This window comes from Melanostigma gelatinosum (assembly GCF_949748355.1).
Source record: "Melanostigma gelatinosum genome assembly, chromosome: 1".
In the NCBI taxonomy this organism is placed as follows: Eukaryota; Metazoa; Chordata; class Actinopteri; order Perciformes; family Zoarcidae; genus Melanostigma; species Melanostigma gelatinosum.
The window spans coordinates 13,171,236-13,184,949 of record NC_136634.1 but is presented as its reverse complement, the minus strand read 5'-3'; the positions used below and the strand labels follow the sequence as shown (position 1 = coordinate 13,184,949).

Below are 13,714 nucleotides of genomic sequence, written 5' to 3'. Positions count from 1 at the left end.
AAGTGGTTAAAGTGTTTGTTTTATATTTCTTGAGGACCGCTGCGTTAAAGTCTGAAACCACTCCTTTCCTGGTGTCCCTTTGCTCTTTCCCTTTTTTGGGGGAGATGTAGTTTGTTCTTTGCAGCTGACTGATAAATAAACTATAGAGAAGGAGGAAGTGCTTAAAATATTTATTGTCTTTGTTAGAAGAAACGTGGAGAAATCACTGTGGAACACCACAAAATGGGAGACTCGAATGCTGTTCCTTTGTGCATTTGTATAGAGGACAAGTACAGTAAGCGCAATGAAATAAGAGGCATGGTGGTGTCTGTAGAGTTAAGACAATCAAATGCAAAGTGTTTCAACACATCGTAATAGTTGTGTCAGGGAGGTCAGTGAAAAAAATAAAAGGATATTGAAAGAAGTTTACCAATGATTTATTATTAATATGGGGAAGGATGGAAAGAGTACAAGAATACGTTGCTCAAGTAAAAATAGCGTTCCTTTCAATACATTTTGAGAAAAGTCAAATTGATTGTGTAAAAATGTACTCCGATTAATAAAAAAAAAAAAGTAAGTCAGTTAAAATGTAGTGTGAGTAAACGTTAATTTTAAAAGGTAAGCATTTTCTTATATATAAGAATATTCTAATATATAAGAATATATTGTATGTAATATATGACCTGTTCAATTAAAGACATTCAGGCAACACAATACAGTGCATTAGCATGTTAACGAATACACATCACAGCACAGAGACCTTATCTCCAAACCAACACAACCAATTATTAAGCACACAGAAAAACGACTGTTTCAGTAACAAGAGAAAATGTAATTTGTTGCTGCCACCCCTGAGTTGGCCGATGGGACACATTTACCTGGTGGACTACCTGCAGTATTTCAGGAGCGCCAGCAAAATTGGATAAGTCCGTTAAAACAAAGGATTCCCACGACTAATGTATTTCACAGAGAAACCTTTGTTATATTTTATTCAGCATTATATCCAAGCACTACGATATCATCTACATTATTATGTAAGTCTAAAAGTATTATTCAGGTCAGACACATTGCATAATGCTTGCTTTTCACGCTCATGAAAATGACGTTGATACATTTAGAGCTTTGTCAGTATATTCTAGGAAACCTGTAAATTGCTTAGTCTGATCAAAAACTTTCATATTTTGCATAGTTTCTCCTGAAGATGCCCACTTTCTCTCTTTTACACACACACGGGTCCTGAATCATTCTGACATCTGCATACAGTGTACAGGGACTTGTGTTGCTATATCAGGAGAGGCTCAGCTGAACTAACCCTTACCCATTCTCAACCTTGTCGGCTGTTTGCTTGAGGCTGCCTGTAGCTGCTCTTTTACAGTAATACATTTTCTGTACATTGATTATATTTCTTCACACAATGAAAGAAAAAGCCATTCAGGGCAGAGAGGCCCAGAGACACATTTATTTAAATAACTTTAATAATCAGCAATTATGAAAATATCTATTGAGCCTACAGTATAGGAGTGAAGCATTTGTACAAAAATATATCATTTTGTCAGCCCAAACACAATACATGATTATGATTACAGTTATACGCATCAGTAATACAACTAAATTGAGCATGCTGTATCTCCTGTACATGGTATATAAATATTTACAGTCAGTCAACATGAATGCATTGTCATCACCACAAGCAAACTATTTTAGTTATTTTTTTATATTTTCCCAATTTCACCAATTCAAATATGTTTCAATATTATCAAATGATTAATCGTCATTCTATACTATTGGGGGAACCATTTTGCCGGTGAAAGCTGTAAAGACCAGCTATCAGGTCAGCTCATCTCCAGTCGATCAAGTCGATGGATGGCTGTGCTAAGTTCTCTCTAAGTTACATTGCTCATGGATTGATCTGTCATTGCAATCAAAGTGAATATAGAGAGGTAACCCTGAATGCTTTTTTTAACCACATCCCTCACTGCTTCGCTGTCCTCACCACCCTCCCTCGCTCCTGTTTTTTCCACTCTTCCTCCCTCTCTCTGTGTTGTCTCCTGTTCCGGCTCTTCTTCATTTCCTGTATATGTTTCCATTTGCCAGCTCCTAAGCCTCGTCCTCGCACCCTTGACGGCCTCTTCGCCAGCCACAGTGAGTCACAGTACTCCTCCAGAGAGGCAAAGGGAGCGCTCATCACTCTCAGGTAGTCTTTATAACGATGGCGGGACTCCCCGCCGTGCCGTGGCTCCACCGCAGGGTCTTCGCTGGGCTTGGGCTTCCCATCCAGTTGTCCATGTGTAACAAGTTGCAGAGTGAGACGGAGGAGAGTGTGGGTAAAGTGCGTGTGCTCTTGAGCAACACAGACATATACACCAGCATCGGAGGTTTGGAGGGAGCGAATCAAGAGACCCCGATCTGTGTGCATAACACGATCATCCAGCCTGACCTGGGACACAAAAAGAGACATGTAAGAGCTTCATCACAAAAAATAAGGTCCTGTCACTACAGCTGCCTTTGCTTAGTACACAATACAACAAAATGATGTGAAAATCCTTCAAAAGCTTTACTATAAAACAACAAGAAATGTCCTACTCACAAACAATCAATCTGAATAACTGTGCATACAAAACGCCAGCTTGATACCTGCCACCCTGTTTACACACATACATGCCTGATTTGTATCCAAGGTGCGCAAGACATGGTAATGACCCCTGAAACAGGAAACATATTGAATTGGGTGTGGTGAGTGTCACTCACAGCGTGGGGGGGGGGGGGGGGGGCGCAGGGGTCTTTTTGTGGTGTGGAGAGATCATTAGATGCATGATGAGTGTAAGCGGTACGCAAAGGCTGAAGAAGGTATTCAGCAAAATAAATGGTGTGTTTGTAGGTGTGTGTGCGTGTGTGTGTGTGTGTGTGTGAGGTAGATTGCGCTTGTCATCAAGGTGTAAGGGTAAGTAGCGTGGCAATGTTTATAACCCCCTCTTTTCATTTAGCATCCGCCATGATTCATCAGGTGGCACAGCTGCTGTCAGGGCCAAAAACAACACAGCTGTGTTCAGAGGACTGCATGTGTGTGCATGGCAGTACGTGCGAGTGTGTGTTTGTGCATGTGTGTATGCTTCAAAAGCATACATCCCACAGTCCTGCTCTGACTCCCCAGAGGTGTAAGTGCATATAGAAAACAATGAATATTTGCCTGTTTATCTTTCTATGAACTCTGGCTCTGTGGTGGTTTCTCGGTCTGACACTGATGATGTGTTGTCCAGCCAGAGGCAGACCCGCAGACCTAAGAGGCTCTTTGGCTCTTGACCGTCACCCATATTAGACTTACTAGTCTGTCTCCCGTCACATACTCATTTCCTGACACACCTGACAGACTTGAAAAAACACATGGGATAACAACGTAAAATCTCACCTATGCAACATCTCTGCAGTTACGTTGGAGAGACCCACCCCCACTCCCCATCCAATATTAAGGCAACTGTTGCAAAATGGCAACGCCAGACATTGAAATCCACCCAGATGGTCTGTCTTTATTAGTGTACTGCAAGGAAACACAGCTTTTAATTATGAAATGAAGCACTGGTGTGGGCAAGTGTTTTAAAAGCTTAAGTTTAAGCAAACGTAATGCCAGTTTAAGAACTTCCCATGCTTTCAGGAAGGCTATGCTTTGTTCTAATGAACACATCTGATGGAATTTAAATGTGTCCATGCTTTTTTTATTGCACATTTTCTAATGGGCCCGCATTCCAGGCGCCAGGAGGTGAATACACAAACGGGCACGAACAGACGCACAAACATGCTGTGAGAAAGTCGGAGGAATCTCTTCCAGCTCAAATCTTTGAAATCTGCCTTCTTGTGAGGGGATAAGAGGAGGGAGTTTGTGTATGATGAGAATAAGTGTCGGGGGTGGGCTGCAGGTGCTGCGAGCAGCTGGTCAAGGAGCAGTTTATCAAAACCCATCAAGAGGCAGAAAGTGTGGAGAGAAACAGAGAAGGGAAGTCACTGTAGGAAAGTGTCGAGACAACACGAAAAAGCACAAGCGACCACAGTAGAGTAAGGAGCATAAAGGCAAGACCTAAGTGAAGAGAGATTAAGGTGGGACTGATGAGGGAGGTTTAGGGACAGAAGAGGACAAAGGATGACAGACAGAAGGAAACGGAGAGGGAAGAAAAGCACGCGGAGTGAGAGGTCGACGTAAGCCAGACACTTCAGAAATCACCTGCTCCAACACCACATATCCAGCTGTGAGAGCAGGTACCACCTTGTCCTGCACGAGGGAAGCCCCACAACACTATTGGCAGCTGTGCATCTTGTAAATGCAGGTTACGGGTCTACATTTTGTTCTGCTTGACACAGCTGCCGGTAAACGCAACATTAACGAAGGGTGGTAATGATGAAGGAAGAGAGAAAACCATGACGACAAAAGCAACAACAAAAACAAGTGGCAGTCAGTCAGATCATGTCATGTACAAAGACGAGGAAGATCTTCAAAGTAACACGGCACAGAACAGACATTTTGAAAAACATGCCGTTCCACACAGTTCAAACTAAGACACACACAACTGTCTCTTCCATCGTTTCGTTGACCTCCAGCTTGGTGTGGTTTACTTGAACTCATTTTCTTTGTTTAGACTGTCAGCAGCATTGCTGGGGTTCAACCAAGAAAACAATCACTCACGTGCTTAATCGTAAATATGAGCTCACATGAGAAATAAGCAAAAAGTAGTGAAAACGAACTGCTCAAGATGGGTTGCCTGTGAGGGAAATGGAGAATAAAAACGTATTCAAGCATTAAACTCACAGTCCGGTTTAAGAAAATATGTTTGTCTATTACTCGTTAACTGTTTCTTATTTTTCCTATCTACTTGAAAGCCATGTTTGTAGTCTGAAATGTTAATTAAATACAAATGTATTAGCACATTAGTAGAAACAAAGCATCATTCAGTCATGCATAATTACTTATAAATCCAAGCATTTGTGTTGCAGTTTCCTTTTGTCCTTGGTATTCTGTGTCTACAAACATTTGAGATGTTCACCGGCTGCTCTGCCATAGAAATACATTTATTTATTTATCTATTCATGCAAAGGCTGTATTATAAAGCCGTGTGTGCCTATTTAAATAGTTATTGTCTTTTTATCTGAATGAACCATCTGGTTTCTTCATCATCAGGACATTCTTCAAGCACCAAAGCAGAATTGCTTTGTTATAAATCATAACAAATATGAACATTGGTCATTATGACAGGTTTGTGTAAAGGTTTTTGCTGTGAAGTCTGAGATCATTCCTCAGAAAAATTGTGAAACCCAAAAAATTGTATTGGGCTGCCAGTTAGTCCAGGTGGTGGCTTTCTCTCCCTTTTCATTAGCAGAGAAGACGTTAAGATACATTTTCTATCACGTAGAAATTCATTTTATGTACATGCTCCGACACAGCCAAACCTCTCGGACGCTGAGTAAATACCAGTGAACTTGCTATTGATCCAACAGATTCTGTACAATCTGCTGTATTTTCTTGGCTTCTGTGTCATTCACATGACAATCCTGAGGGAGGAAGAACTCCTGCAGTCACTCCATCACTTTGTCGAGAGTACAATAGGTCACATATCATTGCATGCCTAGACACACAAACAAAGAAAATACCCCATTGTGTCCATTACCCCAAAACACATGGCTGTCCCTAGGGAGCGCTCTGTTATCATTTCTGCTGTAGGGGATCATAAAGAAACACGCACACACACACACACACACACACCAAGGGAAATGCTAGGCTTTCTGCTGTGCAGGCCTATGAAGGAGAGAAACACATGGTTCTTTAGTGGCCTCTGCACCTGTCAGTTTGTTTACGTTCACCCCTGAGAGAGAGGACAGGGGGCCAGTCGTGGGAGTAAATAAGTGTATCGTGAAGTGGGGAGAGAGAGGAGGAGTGAATGGGTTGAGTGGGCCACTCGCAGTAGGTGGAGGAAGGTTTGTGTGTTTGGATAGGGGAGGGGAGGGCACTGAGGTGCTAAGTAAGCAGGTCTCTGTTGTCTCATTCAGGAGACGAGTGTCATCATCAATGAGTTCCTTTCCACACCTCAAATACAAACACATTAGACTCTCTGTCCTTCTCTGTCCACCTCCCCGTCTCCCAGGATCTGAGTTTTAAAGGGACTTTGGTCCAATGCAATGAAACAGTACAAGTTTGTTTCACGGTTTTGAAAATAAACACGAAATATGCACCACTTCGCAACAGCTGGAAATTCAGCTTCAAACATGCTCTAAAGATGGCTGTTTTTCAGTAATGCTTTGTGTGAAGTCAGTATTTTTAAAGTGTGTAGAATTTGTTTTCCGATCCACCGTTCCATTTTCTGTCCAGAACACAATTGAAAGTATCTATTGTCTCCCCTGGACCTCTGGCCTACAAGGAAAAGCAGTTGCATTCCAGCGTGAATACCTAATGAGAAAATGCAACGAAAAAGGTGAAATCCAGGGTGCAAGTCTCATTTTCCTTTTCCCCCATTTTTCATAGGGATAGATAACGTCCCATCCACTCAGACGGGTCTGGTTTAAGTCATTCCTCACCTTTTTGAGGAAGGTGATGAAAGAGAAATAAAAGAGAGAAGCTGGAGAAAATTTCAGAAATCTCTCGACAGTCACAAACATCAATAACGAACATATAAGGAAATAAGAAAATAGTAAGACCCTGGCTCCCTAATTACCGATAATTCCAAAAAGAATTTGACTTTTGGGTATTCAACTTTGTATACACTATAAGCTATGAACAGTCTCCTCTAGGTCCAGGCGCTGCTTTATCTTCACCAAGATAAGCAGGACCTGCAGCAATATGATTTGTGGCTAAAACAGTTGCTGATGGGTTCAAGGTCTCAGACCTCACAGCAGATGAGGTTGAAGTAAAGTTGTAAAAATGTTTTTGGATGCTTTGAAGTACTTCTGTAAAGAAATGACATATGTTGCAGTGATGAACGTCAGTATTTGTCCCTGTAACTTCCCTTCTTTGTGACCTGGCATGAAGAAAATGTGACCCCTCTGGTACACTCGAAAAATAGAAAGTACACCTTCACACTTCCGAGAGAGTGAAGATAGGAAGGAAAGGAAGGAAAGGAAGGAGGGATGGTGTGTGTACACGTGTGTCGACGAGTGCGCTCTCTGACCTCCTCCCTGCGTTCAGATCCAAGTCTCTGTATGTACCACTGGATCTGAGCCTGTTGAGATTTGGGGATACACTCGAGGAAGGTTGAGTTGCTCTGCACCCCATAGAGGACCCTCTCCTCCACCCATCCCCCAGCAAGACCTAAAGGAAACACTACTGTTATCGATCCAAGAGTAGTTTCTCTAGATCTAAAAAAAAAACGTACCTCATGGTTTCCTCGAGCGACTAATTAAGTGAATCTTTTATCTGTTTACTGTGTATGTGTTTACAGCTTTCTTACAAAGACAGATGAGACCAAGGTATACATACTCTCCTCTGTGTCCCAGCATTGACTGGCAGGGTCTCCATGCTTGATGTCCTGTCTTCTGGCTCGCCTGGAGAACAAACACACGATTGGGATAAAAGTTAATTTTCATTTTGAAAGAAATGTCACCAGTATTTTTTTTTCTGATTTGTTAAAAAAAAGTGGGATTGGTGAACCCCATCAGGGTTCAAACGCACCACAATAACCAAACTGAATGAAACACTGATCAAGCTGAAAATAATAGCTAATGCAAATTATTTAAAATAAATAAATATGTAAATAATACTATGTCAATAACCAATAACCATAGTTTCTCAGACAAAAACATCATGCATTCTGTTTTATGTGCTTTCCCTCTAAGTCAGAATGTTTTGAAGGAGTTAAAACAAAGAACCTCTCACACATCTCAAACTGGGGTATGTTTTCTCAAAATTTGCTTTGGTGAGCATTTGAAGAAGTTGCCAGACAATTAACTCAAGCAGCATTTTTTTCCAACCTCTTAAAATGTGATTTAATGTGACCTCTGATTCGTGATAACTCTGTGTCTTTCTCTAGTTGTCATCTCTGAAACCTGTGATTTGGACAAAAAAACTCCTTCAGTTTTTACTGATTTCACCTCCTCCACCTCCTGTCAGTTCTTTGTACTTGGACATCTGTAGCCTACACTCCCCGACACTGTGGAGATCAGCTTTCAAAGAGCTCTGGAGACCAAACGCAGGGCCTCCACTGTTCCACAAACCATAACAACATCCCCACTGGCCAAAAATATGGCAGTGTGACCTCAAACCGTAGGGTATCGATTCTGTAGAGCCTTGATTCATGCAAGCAAGCACACAAACAAGAAACGCAGACACACAAGCAGTACGCACACGCATTGCAACACCAGGACTCACTCGAGAAGAGTTGCATGACAGTAACATTAATCCGCCGAGGAGCAGCATCTCTCTAATCAATGGACTGACGTGGAAAACATTCTGAAGAGGTGAGGAGAACCAAAATAGAAAACATATTTAGCAAGAACTATGAACCCTGCCTTGCAGTCCTAGAATAAAGAGCCAGCACCAGGAACACACACACACACACACCATGGATAACTATAGGGTAACAAAAGAGTAATTATAAAGCAGTTTTTATTTTATTGGATCACAAATATTTTAGAGTGTATTGCTGCAAATCATGCTATGCCACATCAAAATATTAAAAAAAATGAATAATCAACAGCTCTGTACACCTGAGAAGAAAACTATTTAAAAGTAAATTTGCAAATTTTGAATTTGCATTGTCAGTTTTGTGCTTACACAAAATAACGCATGTTTAATTTAGTAATTTCTCAAATATGTTCTGATATGTGGTGCAAAAGAAAAATGTATATTCTCAACATTTTACAACAGTGGTAACTGCATTATTCTTAGTGGTGATATAATGAATGATGTAAAGCAGTGTAATAATATAATATAAAATAATATAATATAATATAATATAATAATAATAATAATAATAATAATAATTACATACAGTGAATGGACATAAACATGAACATTTGAGCACAAGTGGTCTGGCCTGTCTGTATGCTCACATGATTTCCACAACAAAGAAGTAAAACAGTTTCACGAATGGACACTAGACTCTCTTTCCTGTCCTTTGAATGTGCAGAGAGTTACAGTTTTGAACTTTAACAATCCTACATGTTTACTGTGGATGTATGCATGTTTTAGGTTATACTACATGGTCGGCAAAGTGAATTCTCACGGGTCTAGCATACCTCTTGGATGCAGGGATGTATTGTGAGCATGTGTGTCCGTCCCAGGCGCAATAGGGGTCTCTTGCCAGGCAGCATTCAGCACAGGCTTGGCCATACAGTTGACATCTACTGAGCGAAACCTGGGCTAGCCCTTCACTCGAACCCACGTAGAGCTGTTGCTATAGAGAAACACACACCACACCCTGCTTCAGGAAAAGGTAGACATACAGATCAATGTCAAGTTCAATTGTATTATCCACAAAGGAGATTCCTTTGGTTAGAAGGAACAAAATACCTGGGGGGTCAAGGCTTTATACCATTAATACTCATAACCTTAAACAGGCACATAATCAGACCACAGAGATTTAAGGATTTTTACAAATTTGACTTTAAGGATCTGCTCTGACTCGTCTGAATTTAAGGAGATTCATGAACAGAACTTCCAAACAACCTCTGAAAAACATGAGCGAGCATGCACATACAGACACACGCACAGGTCAAACACCGCTGGAGATTAATGGAGGCAATGATTGGAGTTGAAGTGTCTACTGACACCCGTGACCCTAAGATAATGAAGCAGAAGGGGGAGAGAGAGCTACTAGGAAATGGGGAAGGCTAAAGACAGACAGCGAAATTGAATAGATGAATGAACTAGGGATAAAATCAGGATGTCCTGTGCCACATCAGGCACACACTGAATGCATGTGGCATGAATGAAGGCAGAGAAAAAAGTGCGGGAATCAAATGGACGAGAAGGAGGTCAAACCTGTTTCGAAGACATCTCCATACTGAGGATAGGAGTGGGAACCTGCAAAAAGTCAAACAAACAAGCGTCACCAGCACCTCAATACAAATATATTGCTGGACAACGTTTTGAGTAAAAACAACACATAAGTTTGTTGATTAACAGCCCAGAAAAAAATCCATCAGTGTGGCAGTTTGCAACAGAGATACAAGTAATATTTCACTGTCTAATGAGTCAACTGTCCCACGGAGGACAGCTAGAGAAGAGTTGGCATCATCTATCAAAAAGCTTGGAGCGAGTGTAATTGTGTGTTCTTCTTTTTCTGTAGTTGTGTATGTGGCTGTGTTGCGCACAGAACCTGGAAAACTTGAAGTTCTTCAAGAACCACTTCCTCTGTTGACCAATTGTCCTGGGTGATGCTCACCACCTTCAGAATAGAGCCAACGTCTACGACAGAGAGTGAGACAGGATGCAGGATGTGTGATTGGGATAAATCAAGCAAAACACACGACATTAATATTCAATCTAGAAGTGAATAATGTAATCCAACCAGGTATGAGTACTGTATTGGTTTCGTATCCAATACAAATGAACACTTCTGGTCCATACACTAAGGAACAAACACATTTTAAACACTGGACAATTCTCAGACTTTGCTTTCAGAACTTCTGTGTTAAAATGCACAAGTAACCGGAGACCAGATACTGGATCCAAGTGCAACCCTACAATTATTTTTATTTTTATAACCGCAATGGCATCAGCAGAATCGGTTTAAGGCCGAGAACAATTCATAGTGATATAGTGCCCTCTGCTGCTCAAATATGGAATTGCAACAGCAAGGAGAGGGTATGTGTCTCACCTGTTCCCAGAAACATGACTTCATATTGTCCATCCTCCGCCAAAACTCTGTCCACCACAATCTGAGTCAGGGTGTAGTCCACTCGGACGCGTGTGAACACGGGTCGGCCAGTCAGAGGGTAGACGGAGCGATACATCAGAGGGTGGAGTCGAATGAAACTGACCACCTCGTCTGGAAAGTCTTTGGTGGTCTTGATCCTTGGATCATATGTCTTGCTGGGACACTAAAGGACGAAATGAAAAAATGTTGATCGTCTGTACAATTTTCGCAATCACAAGAATGTTTGTTTGTGACTATTTTTCCCATATTTCTTTTCAGCTAACTGATATTTATATGTTATTTCTGTCTGACAATGTAATGGTGCATGTTTCCCTCTGGTGGTCAAATGAAGAACAGCAGGAGGCAAAGCACATCTGGAACATCTGTCAGTCCAACGCCCCCTTTCTGAGTGTACTATTTCTCAAACAGCTGTACACCTGAAGCATACACGTCATCCTCCATACATTCTTTCCTTCCCCCTGATTATGTTTTGAAACGAGATGAAAGAAGAATCTGATGAACATGGTAAGTAACCTCTATGAAGCCAAGATGATGTCATACATCATGTGAAGATGACGGCGTGCATACCCTACAGCATCTTGAACGTCCTTGAACCCAACACTTTCAAATTACGCCCTGTTTATTATTCTGTAATTAGCAAGAAAGTTGATGATTGTATTCATCTGATTTGTGAAAAGAAAATCCTCTTTAGCTCGGATCAATTAAGTACGAGCTGCCAGTTTGTCTCTGGGCCTTTCAGTCGGCAACGCACCGTTCCAGGACGGGGATACGGTATCCTTCCCTCATATTCTACCCATCGGTGGTCGGGCCCCTCCTTGTGTGCGTAAGGTCCATTAAACACGGCCCTAATGTCCGCCATGCTGTACACACACACTGCTGAGCCACGGAAAATGGAGCTGAGAGGGAAGAGGAAACAAGAGACCAGGTTAACGCTATGGAAGAAAAGGAGAGTGTTGTAGTATTGATGATGGTGTGATGAAAACTTACCTGGAGGTGGTAAAGACTGCATACACTTTGGGGTTCTTGTCATCTCTGGTAGGGAGCATAAAGATGTCCTCTATAAGAAAGAGAGGAAACAACATGGAGGTTATTTGTTTAATTACCTTAATCTGCACAGAAGAGATTTTTCTAACACTGTGCCACTGCTGACATTGATGGAAGTGCACTTAGAAGGTAGATTTTGGAAGATAATACTCAGTTTATTGGCCCAGATTGACACCATTTATTCCCACAATCACTTACGGAGCTCATCAAAGTGTGTGTCCACTCCGTCTGGTCCAGGGATCGAACACACGAGTCTGGTTTTGAGGAAGGTGGTCCATTTATTGGTCAGACTCCTTAGCCCACCCACATCATTCTGAAACACAACCACATACACTGTAACAAAACCAGTCAGCATAGTGCAGCTGTCCAACATGACCAAAGGACAACCAGAATTAATAAATACTCACGTTGCACTTAACCACAATCCCACTGTGATCTATCTAATGGACTTAAACACGGAGACGACACACAGCATCGCAGCCTGACTCTAATTTCCTGCACTAATTAGGAAAATAAATAGTTGAACCGCATGCCTCTAGTACGGATCTGCTTATTTAACCGGCACAAAGGAGACCTTCTAGTTAGTATAATGACAGTCTGGAGTAATTGAAAGAGAGGAAAAAGAGAGAGACGACGGAGAGACATGAAAGGAGAAGAGAAACAAATGGAGGTGCAGCATGTTTGAAGAGAGTACTAAAATCAAGTGCGGCTGTAGAGTGGTAATGCAGGTTGTATCTTGGCAAATTAATTGCTGTTTTAAGTAGCAACCTTTGATTAAGCGATGGTAAGGACATTCAAGTGCACCTCTTTATATTGCATAGAAGACTTTAGAGATCCTCCCAATTAAAGTTGGTCAGTGTACTAACTAATTGATATAGAGTTAGGGTTCAACACACACACTCGCACTCGTGTTTAAAGAAAATGTAAGCACTTCATGATGATGTTTCACAATGGTGATAATCTTCAAAGAGGATTGAAGTGAAGTGCCTTCCCTTCGCTCCTTTTACATGCAGGGGAAAACCCACTTACAGAAATGATGAAAGTAAAGGAAAAACACCAAGTCCAAAAGAGACAGAAAGAAAAGAATAGAGGGCTGTAATCTGGAGGAATCTCCTTCCAGTCTGCTTTACAGCTTACTCCCAAGTCATAAATATGCTGAAAGCTTTTTTCTAAGAATGTAGCAATAGGCCTCAGAATGCTAATAGCAAACTGCTGTGTGGGCTAGTCCCATTTGGAATGACTAATGGTACACTGAATGGTATACAAAAGGTCCCCAATCATGAATCCACTCGCTCCTCAGTCAGCTGTGCAGTGCCATCGAAGCTTACAGTTGTTTTGACATTTCGTCAAATAGAACTTAATGGGCACTGAAACATGATATTGTCCTCAAATGTCTTGCAGCATCTAGCAATTGAACATAGAGAACGCTTGTATTAGGTCCTGTTGGGTATGCATTTGAAGTTTGGCATTGTGCTTCTATGCTTCTCATATTTTTAATCATGACTTGTGGCTATCGCTGCATTAAAGGCTGAATGCTCTCACTCTATAATTGCATTGGACGAAAGCATCTGCCAAATAAACATAATCTCATAGAATTTAATGTACCAGACGAAATATTCTTTCTTCGTCACGCCTTTTAATAAAGACACATGCAAACTTTTGAGGGAAAAATGATGCAGAAATCGATCTCAGTGTAGGTGTAAGTAGGCAGCAGCATTGAGAATGCCCTGGTCAGCAGAGCACAAAGAGGATAAAACCACGATTTACCTGGCCCGGATACACTCTTTTTTGATAAAAGAAGAATGTATCAGAAAGGCATCCTCCGAGGGGACATAAAA

At 41.4% G+C, this 13,714-nt stretch overlaps 1 protein-coding gene across 1 annotated transcript in view; it reads right to left on the bottom strand.

The window, feature by feature from the left end:
• Positions 1–439: 439 nt before the first annotated feature.
• Positions 440–13,714, bottom strand: part of sema3d (sema domain, immunoglobulin domain (Ig), short basic domain, secreted, (semaphorin) 3D) — a 27,787-nt gene continuing 14,512 nt past the window's right edge. The window contains exons 8-17 of the mRNA XM_079277892.1: positions 12,075–12,209; positions 11,820–11,889; positions 11,584–11,728; positions 10,773–10,995; positions 10,272–10,360; positions 9,935–9,976; positions 9,190–9,347; positions 7,433–7,497; positions 7,125–7,264; positions 440–2,416 (exon numbers count right to left, since the gene is read on the bottom strand). Of these exons, the coding sequence (XP_079134018.1) occupies positions 1,952–2,416; positions 7,125–7,264; positions 7,433–7,497; positions 9,190–9,347; positions 9,935–9,976; positions 10,272–10,360; positions 10,773–10,995; positions 11,584–11,728; positions 11,820–11,889; positions 12,075–12,209 (1,532 nt within the window). The 3' untranslated portion in view covers positions 440–1,951. The remainder of the gene's footprint in view (positions 2,417–7,124; positions 7,265–7,432; positions 7,498–9,189; positions 9,348–9,934; positions 9,977–10,271; positions 10,361–10,772; positions 10,996–11,583; positions 11,729–11,819; positions 11,890–12,074; positions 12,210–13,714) is intronic.